Here is a 16942-nt window from a genome sequence, read left to right as displayed (position 1 = left end):
TTCGCGCCCATCAGTTGCCAAGTTGGCTGCCGTGTCGGGAAATTTCGCGTTTCGAAGACGACAGCAGCGCAGTGCGGCCACATCTCGAAGCATTCCCTGCCCGTCCCTATGGCGAAAATCCGTGGAATATCCAATGGATAACCATGGACGATTTCCATGCAATCCGCGTAATAGCATCCATGGAAAATTCCTCGGAACTCCGTGGATCAACAAGGAAAATCCTTGGATTCAGCATGGAAGATTCCATGCTGAATTCCATAGGAATTTAGCTAGGATGATTTTCCATGGATTTTTTCCCACATTGCTTCCAAATTTTCCATGGTGACTTTTCCCATATATGGAAGATTTCCATTGTGATTCCATTGACCAATCCAAGGACGATTACAAGGAATACCATGGAGGAAATTCCAATGTGTGAAATTTCTCCCAGAAATTCCCGGCGCTCCGCCCCAAAATATCCAAAAAAAAGACTCATTTATATTTGGATTTGTATTTATTAAATATTAACTATCAAGCTTACAAATGTGTATCAAATTTTTATGACGCGTTGCCTTGGTGGCTGCTATGCCGCTTCCCAGGGACTGCTACTCTTCTAGACGACTGCTACCGTGGTCGCCGGATGTCGAGATGCTCTTTGATGTCTTCTCGCACCGGTCCGAATATGTTTGAGAAATGCTGGAAAATAGAATACACAAATTACTGATCGTATATTTGCATGGTATTCCCTCCATGGTATTCCTTGTAATCGTCCTTGGATTGGTCAATGGAATCACAATGGAAATCTTCCATATATGGGAAAAGTCACCATGGAAAATTTGGAAGCAATGTGGGAAATAATCCATGGAAAATCATCCTAGCTAAATTCCTATGGAATTCAGCATGGAATCTTCCATGCTGAATTCCAAGGATTTTCCTTGCTGATCCACGGAGTTCCAAGGGATTCACCATGGATGAAATTCTAGCATGGAAATCTTCCATGGTTATTTATAGGATGTTCCATGGATTTTCGCCATAGGAATTCGAGAACATGAAGAACATTTTTTACCTTGTCATGAGTCACACTCTGTCGGATAAGTAGATCCTCCGGTAACCGCTTTTCCGCATCCTATTTTCCTGTAAAAAAGACATGTTCAGTATAGAAAACAGGATATATCTCTTATGTTTCGATAATTCCATACTTACATTAGTTGTTTCTCCTACTTTGACGTTGTCCGGAAACCTCGAGTCTTCTCTGACTGTGGGGTCCCTGTGCCGTCTCCATCGCATACATTCAGCACTTTTCCTGGAAATATCACCAAACTTAGAGTGTTTACCATTAAAAACTTAACGTTTTAGTACTGAAAAGTACAGAAAATACTTACGCGTTCTTTCCTATGAGAAGAATTTCACAAGACTGACGTAATCGCGTGGGGACGCGCAAAGAGCGAATTATTCCGTGGAAAACCCATGGATATTCCGCGGATTTAGCACCATGGAAAATGTTCCATTCTAATATCCATGGATGGCCAAAAGGAATATGTATGGAATTATTCCATGGTATCTTGCTTGGAATAAAGTGGAATTTATCCATGGAGGATAGCTTGGAATTCCGAGGATTTTATTCCTATTATAGGAACAAAAGTGGAAGATATTCCATGGACGATTTCGGATCGTGGAATCCGTTCTCCATAGGGGTCTCCATATTTTTCACAAGTTGCAAAGTGTGTTGAGTGTTAGGAAAAGAACCCAAAATGTCGCTCCTCTCAGCGAGATTAGCCGCCACCGTTGCGCGCAACCTGCCCAGGGCATCGCCACAGGTGAGTGAATGACGGAAAGTGGCCGGGAAGAGCGATATTTCCAGAGATTTGCATTTCCACATCACACCTCGTTATCTTGTCAGGGAAAACCGCCCGGAAAGGCGAGGAATGTGGCTACTGAGGGTGCAAAAAAGGGGAGGAAAACCTGCGTGGGGATTTATTGGTGGTTTCTGGAGAGTGATTGAGTGGTTGGGCGATGAAAAAGTCGGGGAAAACTCACCCCGAAGTGGGAGTTATGCAATTTTTCTGGGTTACATAATCAGGCGGCAGGGTCACAAGATGGGCCCATTCCCGGACGGGAGCCGGCGATGGGAGCGAGGGAGTTCGGGAAGTGGCGCTGCCGGAACTGGAACTTGATGATTATGTAATCTCCGCAGAGCCGATCGATTCCATGGAGAGTGTACTAAAACTTGTACTAATTTTCGCAGGTCGCCAGGATGATCTATCCGGCCACTTCGCTGGCGGCTCGCAAGTTTCATGTGTCAAGCCAGAAGAACGCTGAGATCTCGGCTATCCTGGAGGAGCGCATCCTGGGCGCCGCGCCGAAGGCCGATCTGGACGAGACTGGCCGCGTGCTGAGCATTGGAGACGGTATCGCTCGTGTGTACGGCTTGAAGAACATCCAGGCCGACGAGATGGTGGAGTTCTCGTCTGGGCTGAAGGGCATGGCCCTCAACTTGGAGCCCGACAACGTGGGCGTGGTGGTGTTCGGTAACGACAAGCTGATCAAGGAGGGCGACATCGTGAAGCGTACCGGCGCCATTGTGGACGTGCCTGTAGGCGAGGAGCTGCTAGGACGCGTCGTGGACGCTCTGGGCAATCCCATCGACGGCAAGGGTGCCATCACGTCCAAGACGCGCTTCCGTGTGGGCATCAAGGCCCCTGGCATCATTCCTCGTATCTCCGTGCGCGAGCCCATGCAGACTGGCATCAAGGCTGTGGACTCGCTGGTGCCCATCGGCCGTGGACAGCGTGAGCTGATCATTGGCGATCGTCAGACCGGCAAGACCTCCCTCGCCATCGACACCATCATCAACCAGAAGCGCTTCAACGACGGCCAGGACGAGTCGAAGAAGCTGTACTGCATCTACGTCGCCATCGGCCAGAAGCGCTCCACCGTCGCCCAGATCGTGAAGCGTCTCACGGACACTGGCGCCATGAACTACTCCATCATCGTGTCTGCCACGGCGTCAGATGCCGCCCCGCTGCAGTATTTGGCCCCGTACTCGGGCTGCGCCATGGGCGAATTCTTCCGCGACAACGGCAAGCACGCGCTCATCATCTACGACGATCTGTCGAAGCAGGCCGTGGCCTACCGTCAGATGTCCCTGTTGCTGCGTCGTCCCCCCGGTCGTGAGGCCTATCCCGGCGATGTGTTCTACCTTCATTCGCGTCTGCTCGAGCGTGCAGCCAAGATGAGCCCCGCCATGGGCGGTGGATCGCTCACGGCGCTGCCCGTGATTGAGACGCAGGCCGGCGACGTGTCTGCCTACATCCCCACCAACGTCATCTCCATCACGGACGGACAGATCTTCTTGGAGACCGAGCTGTTCTACAAGGGCATCCGGCCAGCCATCAACGTGGGTCTGTCGGTGTCGCGTGTCGGCTCCGCTGCCCAGACGAAGGCCATGAAGCAAGTGGCCGGTTCCATGAAGCTGGAGCTGGCTCAGTACCGTGAGGTGGCCGCCTTCGCGCAGTTCGGCTCTGATCTGGATGCCGCCACTCAGCAACTCTTGAACCGCGGTGTGCGTCTCACGGAGCTCCTGAAGCAGGGACAGTACGTGCCCATGGCCATCGAAGAGCAGGTAATTCCCGCCTCTTTCCCACACAAACACTCACAGCTTGAGAGACTCCTCTGAATCAAATCCTCTCTACTCTCATCCCCAGGTGGCTGTCATCTACTGCGGCGTGCGAGGGCATCTGGACAAGATGGAGCCCCAGAAGATCACCAAGTTCGAGAAGGAGTTCACTGAGCACGTGAAGTCGAACGAGAAGGCACTCCTGCAGCAGATCGCGACTGACGGTAAGATTACAGATCAAACTGATGCGAAGCTCAAGGAGATTGTCACCAAATTCTTGGCCACATTCACGGGTTAAACGGATGTTTGGCCCCTCCTCTTAAACACCTTTTAAATTAACGATTTCGAGAGAGTTGTAATAGAGATTAATTGAGGAAACACAGTGAAAGAAGGAACAGTAGAACCTGTCGGTGACATCAAGCGAGTGCCAGAGGCGAGGAAGGATTATATTCGATTGATTGCGAATGAGGGAGTCCAATAAAAAGGTTAATAATTGAAATGATGGATGTTTACATTAGCCAAATGTCTGACGAAAGTCTGTCGGAATTTCTACAGCTATGTTTCATTGGGGGAGAAGGAAGAAGAGTGAGGAATCTCAGGGGAATCTTTAATTCCAAGGCAATTTCTTCACATTAAATATCTATAAAACATATTGCAGTATCATAAGGTAATAGTTTTATGAGAATTTGTGTTAATTCACGAGATTTGAGTGCTTTTTTCATCACTTAACCGTTATTAAAGAGTCATTCAAACGCCTTTTAGTACTTGCACGTCCAGGGACACTGGCATGCAAGTGGGTGTCAGGAAATATAAAAATATCTTGGAATTTTTCACAAATCCACCAAAAATCGCTTTAAATGGCGAAAATGTATTAATTCTTTGTTATAAATTACCGAAAACTAGTCACAGAAGCAAATGGTGAGTAGAACAGCCTGAATCCTCACGGACATCACTGGTTTCCAGCACATTTGGGGGATTGTGAGGTTATCCGGAATTCATGGGGTCGTGATTTAATTATAGGCGCTCCTTGGAGCTCAATTGGTCATCACGTTGGTGATGGTGAGCCTGATGCAGAAGCTGAGTCCGCATTTCTCGCTGGCCAAGTGGATTCTCTGCTCCACGGGACTCACACGATATCTCTATCCGTCCGACAGCGAGTTGAAGAGTCTGGCCGGCGTGCCGAAGGGCAAGGGCAAGTCTGGGAACCGCCAGCGCAATGGAGCGCAGGATGGTGAGAAGTCAAATGTGTTCCACGTGCCGCAGAATCTCAATATTCAGCTGGAGACGGCCAAGATCTCGGCGCTGGACGTGGTGCACCTGCGGTACTACACAGAGTACCAGTGGCTGGTGGACTTCAGCCTCTACTCGGCCGTGGTGTATGTCATCTCTGAGGTGGTGAGCTACTTCATCCCGCCGAAGGACGAGGTGAACCTGAGCATGATGTGGTGTCTGCTGGTCATCTTCTTCGCCTTCCGGCTGCTGGTCTCCCTCACAGTGCAATACTTCCGCAGCGAGGAGTCCATCGGCGAGCGCTCCACGTGCATCGTCACGGGCTTCTCCTACCTACTGGTGGCCATGATGGTGCTCATTGTGGACGAGAGCACGCTGGAAGTGGGTTTGGATCGCGCGTATCGCGTCTTCAACGAGAGCGCCTCGGTGTTCCTCGAGAGTCAGGGCATTGCTTCCAGCGGCCCGGCGTCCAAGATCATCGTGAAGTTCTGCATAGCCGTGATGTGTGGCCTCCTGGGCGCCGTATTCACCTTCCCAGGCCTGCGGATGGCGCGGATGCATTGGGATCTGCTGAAGTACTGCCAGGAGAATCGGCTGCTGCAGGTGCTGCTCAATGTGAACTTCGCGCTGCCCTTCGTGCTCGTCATCATGTGGGTGAAGCCCATCAGTCGCGACTATCTCACCGAGCGTGTCTTCCGCGGACTCGAGGCGCCTCTCATGACTCCGCACGCCTTCGAGACCACCAGACTCATCCTCGTCGTCATTGTGGTGGTGCTGCGTTTCGTCCTGATGCCCTTCTATCTGCAGGCATACCTCAATCTCGCCCACCAGCGCATCGAGGATCAGAAGAAGGAGGTCAGCGCCTGAGTAACTCAATTTTCTCCCAATTCTCACCCAATTTTTGGCTGTCTTTCCAGGTCGGGAGGATTACAAATGTGGATCTGCAGCGTAAAGTGGCCTCTATCTTCTACTACCTGTGCGTGGTCACTGTCCAGTACGCGGCGCCCGTGATTATGTGCCTCTACCTGGCGCTCATGTACAAGACTATGGGCGGCTATCGCTGGTCATCCCTCTTCCGCGCTCCCGTGGACGCGGCCGAATGTCCGGCAGAGGATCTACTACCCACGACACCAGAGCCCAGCGACGAGGGCATCATGTCTTCGGCCAAAGCGATCCAACTGTCGCTGCGCAGCCTGAAGAACGTCTTCAACGAGGACGTGTACCGCGGGCTGTTCGGCTTCGCCACATGGTGGAGTTGCTTCGCCTGGTTCGCCGCCACGTCCCTGGGCATGATCTACCAGTCCTACTTCGACAAGAACTAATCCCCACGTGAGTCGTGAGCCTGCAATATTTTCTTGTTACTCGGAATGTTGCGAATAAATGACTAGGAATAGTGAATTTTGACGAAAACCTCTCGAGTCTTGTGACTATCCACGGACGTGTCGTCGATGACGGATATTTGACTGGCGGGATCTGTAGACACATCACAATTCTCTCTTTCGTTCCGGCAAGTCAGGAGAGGAAGGTGAGCTCCACAATTGCTCCTCATTTACTCATTCCTCAAGTGATATTCATGGTGAAATCCATTGAATTCATCAACTTGCGTCCACAGAGACTTTTTGCAATTGATTAATTGACCAACTTGACAGTATTTTTCCAGGAAAAAGTAATTTTTCTCTCCGTTTCTCTTTTCTAGGTTAAATCATGGCACCGCAGGCTGTGCCAGCTTTCAAGCATGAAGAGGAGAGCACGGGCATCAACGCCATCCTCCTGGGGCCTCCAGGCTCAGGCAAGGGCACTCAGGTGAGTTTGTAGTTTCCCAGGAGAGAAAGAGAGTGCCGAAGAAATCACTTCCTGGGCGGCCGAGAGGGTCCCAGAGGGATTTCCTGGAGAGAAAACATTGATTTCCCGGTGCCTGGCCTTGAGTGAACGACCTCGGTTACGGCACACGCGGACAGAGCGCGAAAAGTGGGGTGATTATGTAATGTTTTGCAGGCGCCGCTGCTGAAGGAGAAGTTCTGCGTCTGCCACCTGTCCACGGGCGACATGCTGCGGGCGGAGATCGCCTCGGGCTCCAAGCTGGGCGGGCAGCTGAAGAAAGTGATGGACGAGGGGAAGCTGGTGTCGGATGATCTCGTAGTGGACATGATCGATAGCAATCTGGACAAGCCAGAGTGTCGGAATGGCTTTCTGCTCGATGGCTTTCCCAGGACGGTCGTTCAGGCCGAGAAGGTGTGACCTTTGATAGTGTGCAACTTTGATTGATAAGCTTGAGTGATGTGTTTGTCGTTTGCAGCTGGACACGTTGCTGGAGAAGCGCAAGAGCGGCCTGGACGCAGTCGTGGAGTTTGGCATTGACGACAGTCTCCTCGTGAGGCGGATCACGGGACGGTTAATCCATCCGCCGAGCGGACGTTCTTATCATGAGGAGTTTCATCCACCGAAATCCCACATGAAAGATGATGTGAGTGCGCGCACGATAATCTTCTCTTGAGTCTCAGGTGCTGAAGAGATGTGCGTTATCTGTTTGGCAGGTGACGGGAGAGCCGCTGATCCGGCGCAGTGATGACAACGTGGAGGCGCTGAAGAAGCGTCTCGATGCCTATCACAAGCAAACCCGCCCCCTCGTCGATTACTACGCCCTACGCGGACTGCATTATCGCGTTGACGCCGCCAAGAAGGCCTCCGAGGTGTTCCAGAACATCGACAGTATATTCCTGAAGCAGCGCTCCTCGCGCCTGAGGGCTCGCATCTGAGGCGACACACGGCCTGAACACTTGCCAGGGAGTTGCAGAGAATCAAAGGGATACAGAGCACAACAAGGTAACGCCAATAGTTCAATGCAGAGAAATACAAGACAACAAATCCTCCATTCCCGATCATATCAGCACAACCGGAATCCCTCAATGCAATCGTCCGCAGTATGGTAAAAGTGAAGAGGAAATATATTTGGGAGAATGTTAAGGAATCTCGTGTTGTGCCTCTCAGCTGTGAGATCCCTCGTCATTGACCTCTAGCGCGCGCTTCTCTTCGCGCTGATGCATTAATGCGATCTCCGCGCGATTTTCCCTCAATGTAGGATGTGAACAAATCACATTGTTCTGCGTGTACATAAAATGCCAGAGACTTGTTTCTGGGACACATTTCAATCAGAATGCTCATTGTTAGCACGGGGGTCTCGACGTGTGCTTGTTAAGTGGGAGAACTTTGCTCGCAACTTGTTGATTTTCAAAAGAACAACTTCTGCGCTGCAATATTTATTCACTCATTTTACTGCACGTTGACGCCGAAAGGAAGAGGGCACTTTTCCTGATACGTTCGCAGCTCGCGGCACTCGGCAGACTGCTGCCACAGGCTCTCGGGGCAGTGCTGGAAGAGGAAGGAGTGCAGACAGCCCACGAGGTATCCCGCCATTGGGTTGCAGTACTTCTGGCCAGAGATGTTCGGCGGCATGTTGCCGATTGCCATGAAGCCGGGCAATTTGCTGTGCGTGTCGCGCACGCAGAACTCAAGGGCGTCAATCATGGTGTCTTGCCAGGCCGCGTTGCTCTGCGCGATGCCCGTGAAGTAATTGGGGATGTCCGTCATGTCCAGGCCGCCGCTGGGATTGATTCCAGTGGCGTTGAAGGCGCATTCAAAGACGCACTGAAAGATAATTAATAATCAGGTTTAACGCCTTTAATCCTTCAATTTGATTGGAAAGTTTGAATGATGTTCCAGGAAAAACTAATTTCCGATGTTTATTACAAACTTTTTATCAATTGTGTGAGTCATTTTCACTGCACTTCTGTTCTTAATATATGAATAAGCAATGATGAATTATGCAATTAACAACTGTACAAAGAAAACGTGCATCTATCAGAAACCTCAGAGTAGCATAAAAAGATAATTGGTAATTCAGTGATACTTTATGGAAAATACACGCTTGAATTACCTGAAGAGTAGTTAATTTCACAAATTGCGTTTTCCTTACAGCTGAAGAACATTTCAATATTTTTCATTTGAGAAAAAATGTTTGCTTATCGTGTTGTTTTTAGTGAGAATCAGATAAAAATTTGTTACAAGCAAGAAAGAGCGAAATTTTAGCGTAAATGAAATTTCTTTCATTCTAAATAATCAAAAACATTGTTTTTCTATTCGTTTTTGATTGGTTTTGGAGTGTTTTTTCGGTTTTCCTCAATTCGATTTAGCCATTAGTAGTGCTAACTGTAAATCTCTGGAGCTCAGAATCGTAAAAACAATGATTTACTCACGCATCCTCGAGGGATGATCGCGGTGATGGATTTGAGGAGCGGCGCTGGGAGAGGCGGCGCCCTTGGAGCCTTTCTTGGCGGCTGATATTCCACTTTGGAGTAGTTGTCTGAGCACATCTTCAGGACGTCGTCCGGGAAGAATTGCGGCAATTGACAGCAGTTTTCCGGGCTCGCGAGCATTGACGGTGGTCCTTCGCAGTCCACAATGTCCGCGAAAGTTCCCAGAATGCACGAGAACAGAATCACAGCCACTTCACGTACTTTCACCATCGCGAGACGCGCTGAAGATGATTTGCGGTGTCAATTTCAAAGTGCCTTAAATAACGTGGAATTGAATTTTTCGGCATATAATCGGCGGATGTGATTTTCGTGCGAAGAGGCAAAGTGGTGGCGGATAATTTGATTAAGGCCATTGAATTGTGGACGGAAGTGTAATTGTAGCTGGGAAAATTAAGGGTTTTTGCGGCGAGAGGCACGAAATAAAACCACAGAGTTGTGTTTATTGTTTGGCCTGTTGCCTTTTTTCCACGCGTGTGAATACATTGGGAAAATTGATACTTTTTCTGACTATTTTCACTGGGTTTTGCGCAGGATCTCAGCGGCGTTTTGATGACGATATGGGCTAGAAGTGGCTAGATAAACGGTGGGATCGGACATGCCGTGAAGAAGTCTCTCAGTTGGCCGCACTCAGGCACTGCGAATGGCGAGAGAAGTGACTTAGAGTTCACTCTGCACACTCAGTTTTAGGGACTCACCGTTCTTCCAGGCGGACTGAGGGCATCGCGAGAAGACGTGCGAATGCAGGCACGTGAGGATGGCTCCCGGAAGTGGACTGCAACCGTCCAGTTGTCGTGCAATTTGCTTGTCTACGTCGTTCTCGCGGAGCTTCTCTGGCACAATCTTGGAGCAAGCGGCGAATCCCTCTGAGAAGATCGGCGCCCAGTCCTGGATATCGGTCGGTGATTGCTCGAGGAGCTCTGAGATGCTCTCGGGATTTTCCACTGAGAGATTGGTGTTGTTGAACACGCACTCGGCCACACAGGCTGTCGGGAATCCGGGCGGAGGACCTCTGCGCGGAGAGCGCACCACTCTGGCGGATCCGTGCCTGGCGCTTCGGCTCTTCAAGCTGAAGCGCTGGAAGCAGTCGGCGAAGATTGCGTCCTTAATCAGTTTTGGCTGCTGACAACACTCGCGCGGATTCTGACGAAAGAGAGAGAAAGTAAGCCGGATGCTCTAGAAGCCCAGCCTGCAATCATCCTTACAATCCTCAGAGGCGGTGGCTGACGACAGTCCTGCTGACCGTCAATCACGACAGCCACGAAGGCCACCATGGCGAGAAGGAAGGGCACAATCCTGACCATTTTCACAGCTAAACACTCCGCACTCAACTGAGCCGAAGTCCCGCGAGACAATGGACTTTTAATCCGGCCGCGGTGGGGCGGCCACAGAAAAACGCCAATGGCTGTGTTTAGTCGTGAAAATGCTCTCCGGGAATTGGTTAATTTTGCAATGCAAAAACAAGTCAATCGCGCTAAACCTTGGCGTCCGCCACAGAGATCAGGTAATTGGTGGCTTCGCGGCTTTTTCCCGCGTTGTCTTGGCCGCACGTGGGAAAATGCGCTGCACCGCAGGTGATTCAGCGCCTTTTTGACCTCATTCCTGGGCCGTGAGCCCGCGCGCCACCACTGGAAAGCCATCGACCCGCATCTTCGGCTGTCCGGGCTTCTCCCTCGCGTGAGCAGCGCAGAGTCGCGTGCCGAGTAGAGCGCGCGGACATTTGGGCGGAAGTCGTGATGATCTCACGTTGTGACATGAAAAAGAATAATTTGGCGCTCCATTGAAAACATTGAAAGGCAATTGTTGAGGCATTAAATTGTTTTCATTTGAATTAATAGCCTTTTTGGGGAATTCATCATAGACACGAATCCTTCGGAAAGGGACTGGATCCGAAATTCTTTCTCATTCAGTGATTTTTGCCCACTCACACTGTTGTTCGATACTCTCTCGAAGGCTTAAGAGAGAAAGCGGTTCTCTTTTGGTCGGGCTTTTTCTTGGAGAATGAAAGGCCCGAGAGTGGGAGAGCTCCTCCACCTCCTGGTGGAGTTGCGAATGGGAAATTGGCGCCAAATTCCAATGAAAGACCCCTTCTTTATTGCCGTGATACGCGAATTTGGCTCGAATTTCTATGCACGTAAATATCCAGAGAATTCAATACATTTCTCAGGAGGACGGGCGTCTTCTTGGGTGGGGAAGGGCATAAATAAAGTGTGGGAATATTGAACTATCATTTAGCATGCAAAGTCCTCTGCAGGGTAATTCGAGAGCGGATGTTTAAGACAGACACGGAGATTTTTATTTAAATTACATTCTCGCGCTGGCTGACAAGGAATTAAGGAGGAAGTCAGAGCACAATCGCACAGAGCGTTGGGAAAATAAAATCAGCGGCAAAAGCTGTGGCTTCCGCCTTGCGAGCCACCCTCTGGCGAAGAAGTTGCGGCCCATATCGGCGCTATATCTAATAGAGTTGCCGGAGCTTGTGTGCATGATTGACTTGCGATCCTTTGTGGGGGCGAAAGTTACGTTAAAGAGTGGCGCGAAGTGGTGAAGGTTGGCAGTAAAATATATCGGGGTGTTTTGGGTCGAAGAAAAACACCTCAAGTGGCTCATTCTCGAGCGTCGGGGCGGCGGCGGGGGGCTGGAAGCAGAAAAGGTCACCCACAGACACACAAGTCACACCGCCGAAGGGAATTTAGCACCCAATTCGCCACATGAAATGCAGTCTCAGGTGGAACCTTCGTCTGAGCACACTGCCAGTGTTGAGCAGGAGGAGCGCTCTTCCAACGCGTCCAACGCCTCCAACACGATGGCAGCCAAAGGATGGAGGAGTCGGTAAGTTCATGCTGTTATTCTAATTTGACGGCTAATTGTGTTTATGTAGAGTTTGCAACTACTTAAGGGAGAGTTTAGGAATTGAATAAAGGGATTTTTGGTGGATGTTCGAATGGATCGTAGAATTGAAAAAGGCAGAGCTTCAAAGTTTTGAATAAATCACCAAATTATTTTAAACGATTTATAATCTAAAATTCTAGAGAAATCGTTTTTTCAAAAATTGTTAATATTATTCTTCCATGAAGCACTAAAATGTGTTTTATTTAACGAGCTTTCGTTCGTATTTTTCGTTTGCAAACAAGGGTTAAAAGCTGCCCAGAAGAAATGTGATTTATCGTTCTCGAAGATCAATACTCCGCCCCATTGTGCACCCCACGAATTCCACCACAGCTGCACGCTCAGAAAATCAATGCCTAACGACTTTCTTGCAGAACTCTTCAGCTGGCAAAGTCCACGAACCGTCTCAATGCCTTGATGAGTGACTCCGCGGGCCTGGCTTCGCGCCAGCGTCGCGCGCGCTTCAACAGACACCAGGAATCGCTGCTGGACCAGGAGGCCGAGGAGCAGGGTCGCCTGCGTCTTTATCTGACGCCGCAGATCAAGATTGAGAAGATTTGCGGCGTGATTCAGGAGGCGATTGCGCGCAAGATGGCCGAGGACGAGGACAACAAGGACTACGATCCCATCCGGGCGAAGCTGATGTGCCAGGCGCTGTCCAAGGACATCCGGACGCGCGTGAAGATGCTGAATCTTAGGCGCTATCGCGTGGTGTGTCTCGTGACGATCATCGAGAAGTTCCTTCAGTCCATCGACTACAAAATGAAGCTCTTCATGGACCCGATAATGGACTATTTCGCCAACTTCAAGTACGAGAACGCCCAGTTCTACGTGTTGGCTACGGTTTACGTGGTGTACAAGGACTGATGGGCGCTCGTGAGGTGGCAATTAAGGCGTTCTGTTGCACTGCACGATTGCAGGTGTTGCTTGAGGTGTTGTCTTATCAGTCTTGAGCGAGAAATGCCAACGATCAGCTACTTTTTCGCATTCCTCATCGTGCTTTTTGCAGGCAGTCTTTGTGCAGCTGAGGAAAAGTGCTCTCGAGAGTGCAATTCCACAGAAGTTTATGTGGAAATCTGTGCGGAATTCAACATTTGCTACATTTACGACGATGGCAACTCTAGCAGAGCGGATCTTGGTGAGCTTGTCTGGACCAAGGGTGATCCTGTGGCACATCCCTTTCTCCTGGAAGTTCCGCTGATGCTCTCGATTCCCATCGATGCTGAATTGTTCGTCCAGTCCAAGGAAAGTATCAAGAAACCGACTACTTTACTGCAAGAAAAGCCACAGAAGCACAAGGAGGTGAAGAAGAAGCTGCCCAAGAAGATGCGGTACAAGAATAAATACCATTTAGGATCTTCCTACGGCACAAGGAATAATTACAAGGAGAGTATCAACCGTAAACCACTTATGAGAGGCCATCGCAAGCATTTCTGCAATCCAATGTATGAAAATTGTCGTCAAGCAATAAATTTCTAGTGGAATTGATTTTTACACCTCACTTTTTCCTTCCCCGAAGAAATGAGACACTGCTAAATGCATTCTCTCTGTGTCTGTGAAGTCCAGGAAGTCGCGAGAGCGATTCTAATCTTCTGGTCAATGGAAGACAGAAAAGACGATGAATTGTGCTGATTCGCGCCAAATTGAACGCTCTCAAGTCACGTGTTGGATATTTCGTGAGTTCGTGCTCAAAGGTAGAATTCTTTGCTCATCTTTTCGCCTCTTTGTGCCATTCGCGCCTTAAATAGACTATTTAGTGAGTGAATCGCCTCAGAAAGTGATGACCAGTTGAGAGATCATGAATAAGGTGTGGATTGTTTTGTGGTGCTCGGTGATCTTCCTGATTCAGGAGTCCAGGCAGTTGGGATTAAGGCTCTCGAGAAGGAGTGAGTAGGAATCAGTGACGTGGAATCACAACTGTTAGAATTTCACACTTGCAACTCATGTTCAGCACGATTTCAGCGTGATAAACACTCAAAGTGATTGTGTATGTTAATGCTTAACGATCTGTATTCCTTTCCAGAGGAAGCATGCTGCTACTTCGCCCTCAATGGTATCTATCCACCGGACATTATCCTCTACTCGCATGAGGAGCTGAATTTCCACAAAATTTGGCAGCTTCCGGACAAAATCATTGATCGCATTTGCTTTCCTTTGCTGAGGCAGAAACTGCTGAACATCCATCGACCACAGAGTCTGCAGAAAGATCAATACTTCAAGTTGCGAGATTTCTTCTATCAGATGCAAAACTACAGACGCTGGTCAGGATGCAGAAGATCCAATATCTTCGGTGAGTTTCTGCCGCGGGAAAACACAGTCTGGCCTGGAAACTCTCAAGAAAACCCCATGAGAACAGCTCCAGTGGTGGAGAGATTTAATCCAACATCACCAGAATATGATGTTGATTCCCTCTTGAGTGAGGACGAAGCCGAAGCGGCTGCAGACTCGATGGAGATCACAATTGACTATGAAAAAACGCCGAAAGTAGTTTTTACCACTCCTGAAGAATTTTCTGAGAGTCCAGCATATTCTGAGATCTTTCATGTACCTTCAGAAGAAAGTGCAGTTAACAAGAAAGTTTTTAAATTTTCTGAGAGATTTGGAGGAGGTACAGAATCTTTGAAAGAAGTGAAGGATTCAATGGATTCAACAAAAGCTGAAACTGAAACTCATTCGGAAATCAATGGTAATTTTTATGGAAGTCACACTGAAGCCGATGAAGAATTGAAACAAAGCACATCGACAGAAATTGTGACTATGAAGTCTCCTGATGATGTAAATGTTGACGAATCAGTGGAAATAGTTGATGATACCGAAGAGAAATTATATGATGTTGAAACTACAACTTTAATTCCTGAAGAACCTGATGAAGAAGCACCAGGAACATCAACAATATCAAATCACGAGGAATATTATCAAAGCGGTGAAGAAAATATTGAGTCTCGAATAAATCATGAAGAACAAGTAACTGAATTGCCTCAGGAAACTACGACTGCAGAACATGAAGCTTCAACTGAAGGAACGGAAATGACGACACAAGTTAGTGAGCAAACTACAAAAAGAGAATCTGAAGAAGAATCTAGCTATATTACAGATAGAATTGGCATATATGACACAACAGAGACAACGGAAACAAGTGAGAAGGAAACGACAACGGAAGAGGATCAAAGTACAACTGAATACAAACTGCAAACGGACGTCGATGGTGCAAATTATAATGACATGCAAACAACGACTATAAAGCCTCGTTATCATTATTACCATGATAATTCGGAATACGACGAAGAAACAGTTGAAGAAAATTATGAAAATCAGTCGACGGCTGAAGTAACAAGTGATGTGACAACTGAATCAATTCCTGATAGTACAATTGAGGAAGAATCATCAACAATCGTATATAATAGAGATGATATTATGCCTAGAATGAATTACGACGAAGCAGAAAGTACAACGATTGAAAACAGTCTAAAGGATTCAGAGGAAACATCGACAGATATGCTTATCTCAACAACGGAACGCATTGAGCAGACAACAACAGAAAGAGTTGATCAAACAACAATTACAACGGAAGAAGACAGTGAAAGGAGCGATTATATTGTGGACAGAATCAATATCTATGAAGAAGAGACGCAGAAAGCAACGGAACTAGGTGAAGACGCAACCACTGAGATCACAAGCAACCATGCAAAGCAGGAGGACGACACGTATAATTTGAGTGAAGGACCAAGCATTGAAGATTACGGGTTCTCAAAGGAGGACGTAAGCAACGATACAATGCCAGAAGATGACTACGGATCAGTTAGCAGTGTGGTGAACGCAGAAGATGAGCAGATAACGAAGAAAACACAGCCGCAAACGAATACTGTGAAGAAGCCAAAGGCAAGTCCGATGAGACAAAAGAGAAAAGGATCTGTTGAAGTTCACAATGTTTCACACAATTCTGATCACAAAGACGGCAAAGTGATTTCCGGCAGAAGAGAACGGAAGGGATTGCTGAAGCAGGTCACAGATGACGTTTCGACGATTTCCAGGAGAATCTCTATCGGAAAGTAGAACTTGGAAACAGCGTGAATCGTGCCAAAGTATTTTTAGATTAATTACTTAACAATATCACTCATCACGACTGTCCATTGCCACGCTCCTCCGCTGGGGAGTTTCCATGCAGTTCCACTCTGAAATCCATCGCAATGAGACCAAGTTTCTTGCTGTTCCTCGCCCTCGTCTTCCTTTGCCAGGAAGGCGCGAGGGCTTTTCCTGCGGTTGACCACAGTAAGGATACCATAAAGGGAGATTAAGTGATTAGAATCTTATTCTGGTTTTTATGTTGCAGAACTGCTTGTTGACTATGTCAGTCCTATAGCTTCTCACGTCGATCCTTACTACGATGTGGATCCCAAGTATTTATACGATCTTCTGAACGTTCATGCACCCATGGAAGAAAAAGCCGTTGAAGAGACTCCTGTGGATTATGGCGCTCTTGGAGCGAAAGGACACTCTGTAGTGTTCTCCACTGGTGTCGAGACCGAGACTCTCGTTAAGACTGCCGACCAGACTTTGACTGCTGCAGAGATGGCAAAGAAATTCCAGGAAACCTACAACCAAAAGGATCTCCATTTGAAGCAATACGCAGGATATGAATACTAATTCCATTGTACATTTTGCGGTGTCGGTAATAAAAGGGGTTTAGCAATGAAAAGAGAGTCTCACGCAACTACTGTGTTCAGTGCGATTTTCTGTGCATGCGTTCTCAAAACAAAAGTGTGATAAAACAGTCATTTGCTTGGCATTGAATGATAAAAGACGTCAATCTCCTTATCATTCTGCAGTGATGCGGTGTGCCGAAGTTAAATTTATAGTCAAGAGTTATTCATAGAGCGTTCACATGACTTCCTATCCAAATTCCTGGCAGTGACATAAA

General features: G+C 48.2%; 7 protein-coding genes and 1 long non-coding RNA gene across 8 annotated transcripts; 5 read left to right on the top strand and 3 right to left on the bottom strand.

The window, feature by feature from the left end:
• Window positions 1-406: 406 nt before the first annotated feature.
• LOC132260316 (uncharacterized) lies at window positions 407-1474 on the bottom strand. Its single transcript, XR_009468362.1, has 4 exons — window positions 1362-1474; window positions 1183-1282; window positions 1046-1113; window positions 407-675 (listed from the first exon to the last, which is right to left on the bottom strand). It is a non-coding gene; the product is annotated as an uncharacterized LOC132260316 (long non-coding RNA).
• Window positions 1475-1676: 202 nt separating this feature from the next.
• On the top strand, window positions 1677-4094 carry LOC132259937 (ATP synthase subunit alpha, mitochondrial). The gene is made up of 3 exons (XM_059757775.1): window positions 1677-1796; window positions 2225-3601; window positions 3684-4094. The coding sequence occupies exons 1-3, from the start codon at window positions 1731-1733 to the stop codon at window positions 3891-3893; spliced, it is 1653 nt and encodes a 550-aa protein (XP_059613758.1). The 5' UTR covers window positions 1677-1730; the 3' UTR covers window positions 3894-4094.
• Window positions 4095-4382: 288 nt separating this feature from the next.
• LOC132259731 (transmembrane protein 161B) lies at window positions 4383-6235 on the top strand. Its single transcript, XM_059757481.1, has 3 exons — window positions 4383-4513; window positions 4616-5680; window positions 5743-6235. The coding sequence occupies exons 1-3, from the start codon at window positions 4511-4513 to the stop codon at window positions 6145-6147; spliced, it is 1473 nt and encodes a 490-aa protein (XP_059613464.1). The 5' UTR covers window positions 4383-4510; the 3' UTR covers window positions 6148-6235.
• Window positions 6236-6249: 14 nt separating this feature from the next.
• LOC132259733 (adenylate kinase) lies at window positions 6250-7793 on the top strand. Its single transcript, XM_059757483.1, has 5 exons — window positions 6250-6350; window positions 6522-6628; window positions 6821-7057; window positions 7122-7289; window positions 7360-7793. The coding sequence occupies exons 2-5, from the start codon at window positions 6530-6532 to the stop codon at window positions 7579-7581; spliced, it is 726 nt and encodes a 241-aa protein (XP_059613466.1). The 5' UTR covers window positions 6250-6350; window positions 6522-6529; the 3' UTR covers window positions 7582-7793.
• A 126-nt stretch (window positions 7794-7919) lies between these two features.
• On the bottom strand, window positions 7920-9454 carry LOC132259735 (general odorant-binding protein 66-like). Its single transcript, XM_059757484.1, has 2 exons — window positions 9079-9454; window positions 7920-8470 (listed from the first exon to the last, which is right to left on the bottom strand). The coding sequence occupies exons 1-2, from the start codon at window positions 9346-9348 to the stop codon at window positions 8096-8098; spliced, it is 645 nt and encodes a 214-aa protein (XP_059613467.1). The 5' UTR covers window positions 9349-9454; the 3' UTR covers window positions 7920-8095.
• Window positions 9455-9571: 117 nt separating this feature from the next.
• On the bottom strand, window positions 9572-10638 carry LOC132259732 (general odorant-binding protein 67-like). Its single transcript, XM_059757482.1, has 3 exons — window positions 10341-10638; window positions 9834-10278; window positions 9572-9772 (listed from the first exon to the last, which is right to left on the bottom strand). The coding sequence occupies exons 1-3, from the start codon at window positions 10437-10439 to the stop codon at window positions 9711-9713; spliced, it is 606 nt and encodes a 201-aa protein (XP_059613465.1). The 5' UTR covers window positions 10440-10638; the 3' UTR covers window positions 9572-9710.
• Window positions 10537-13496, top strand: LOC132259094 (uncharacterized). Its single transcript, XM_059756638.1, has 3 exons — window positions 10537-10639; window positions 11724-11967; window positions 12399-13496. The coding sequence occupies exons 1-3, from the start codon at window positions 10537-10539 to the stop codon at window positions 12889-12891; spliced, it is 840 nt and encodes a 279-aa protein (XP_059612621.1). The 3' UTR covers window positions 12892-13496.
• Window positions 13497-14773: 1277 nt separating this feature from the next.
• Window positions 14774-16735, top strand: LOC132259668 (uncharacterized). Its single transcript, XM_059757395.1, has 2 exons — window positions 14774-16293; window positions 16355-16735. Exon 1 carries the CDS (start codon window positions 14782-14784, stop codon window positions 16075-16077), a length of 1296 nt encoding a protein of 431 aa, XP_059613378.1. The 5' UTR covers window positions 14774-14781; the 3' UTR covers window positions 16078-16293; window positions 16355-16735.
• The last annotated feature ends 207 nt before the right edge of the window (window positions 16736-16942 follow it).

This window comes from Phlebotomus argentipes, unplaced genomic scaffold (assembly GCF_947086385.1).
Source record: "Phlebotomus argentipes unplaced genomic scaffold, Phlebotomus argentipes genome assembly scaffold_18, whole genome shotgun sequence".
In the NCBI taxonomy this organism is placed as follows: Eukaryota; Metazoa; Arthropoda; class Insecta; order Diptera; family Psychodidae; genus Phlebotomus; species Phlebotomus argentipes.
The sequence above is the reverse complement of the archived record's forward strand: the minus strand, read 5'-3'. Positions and strand labels throughout refer to the sequence as shown.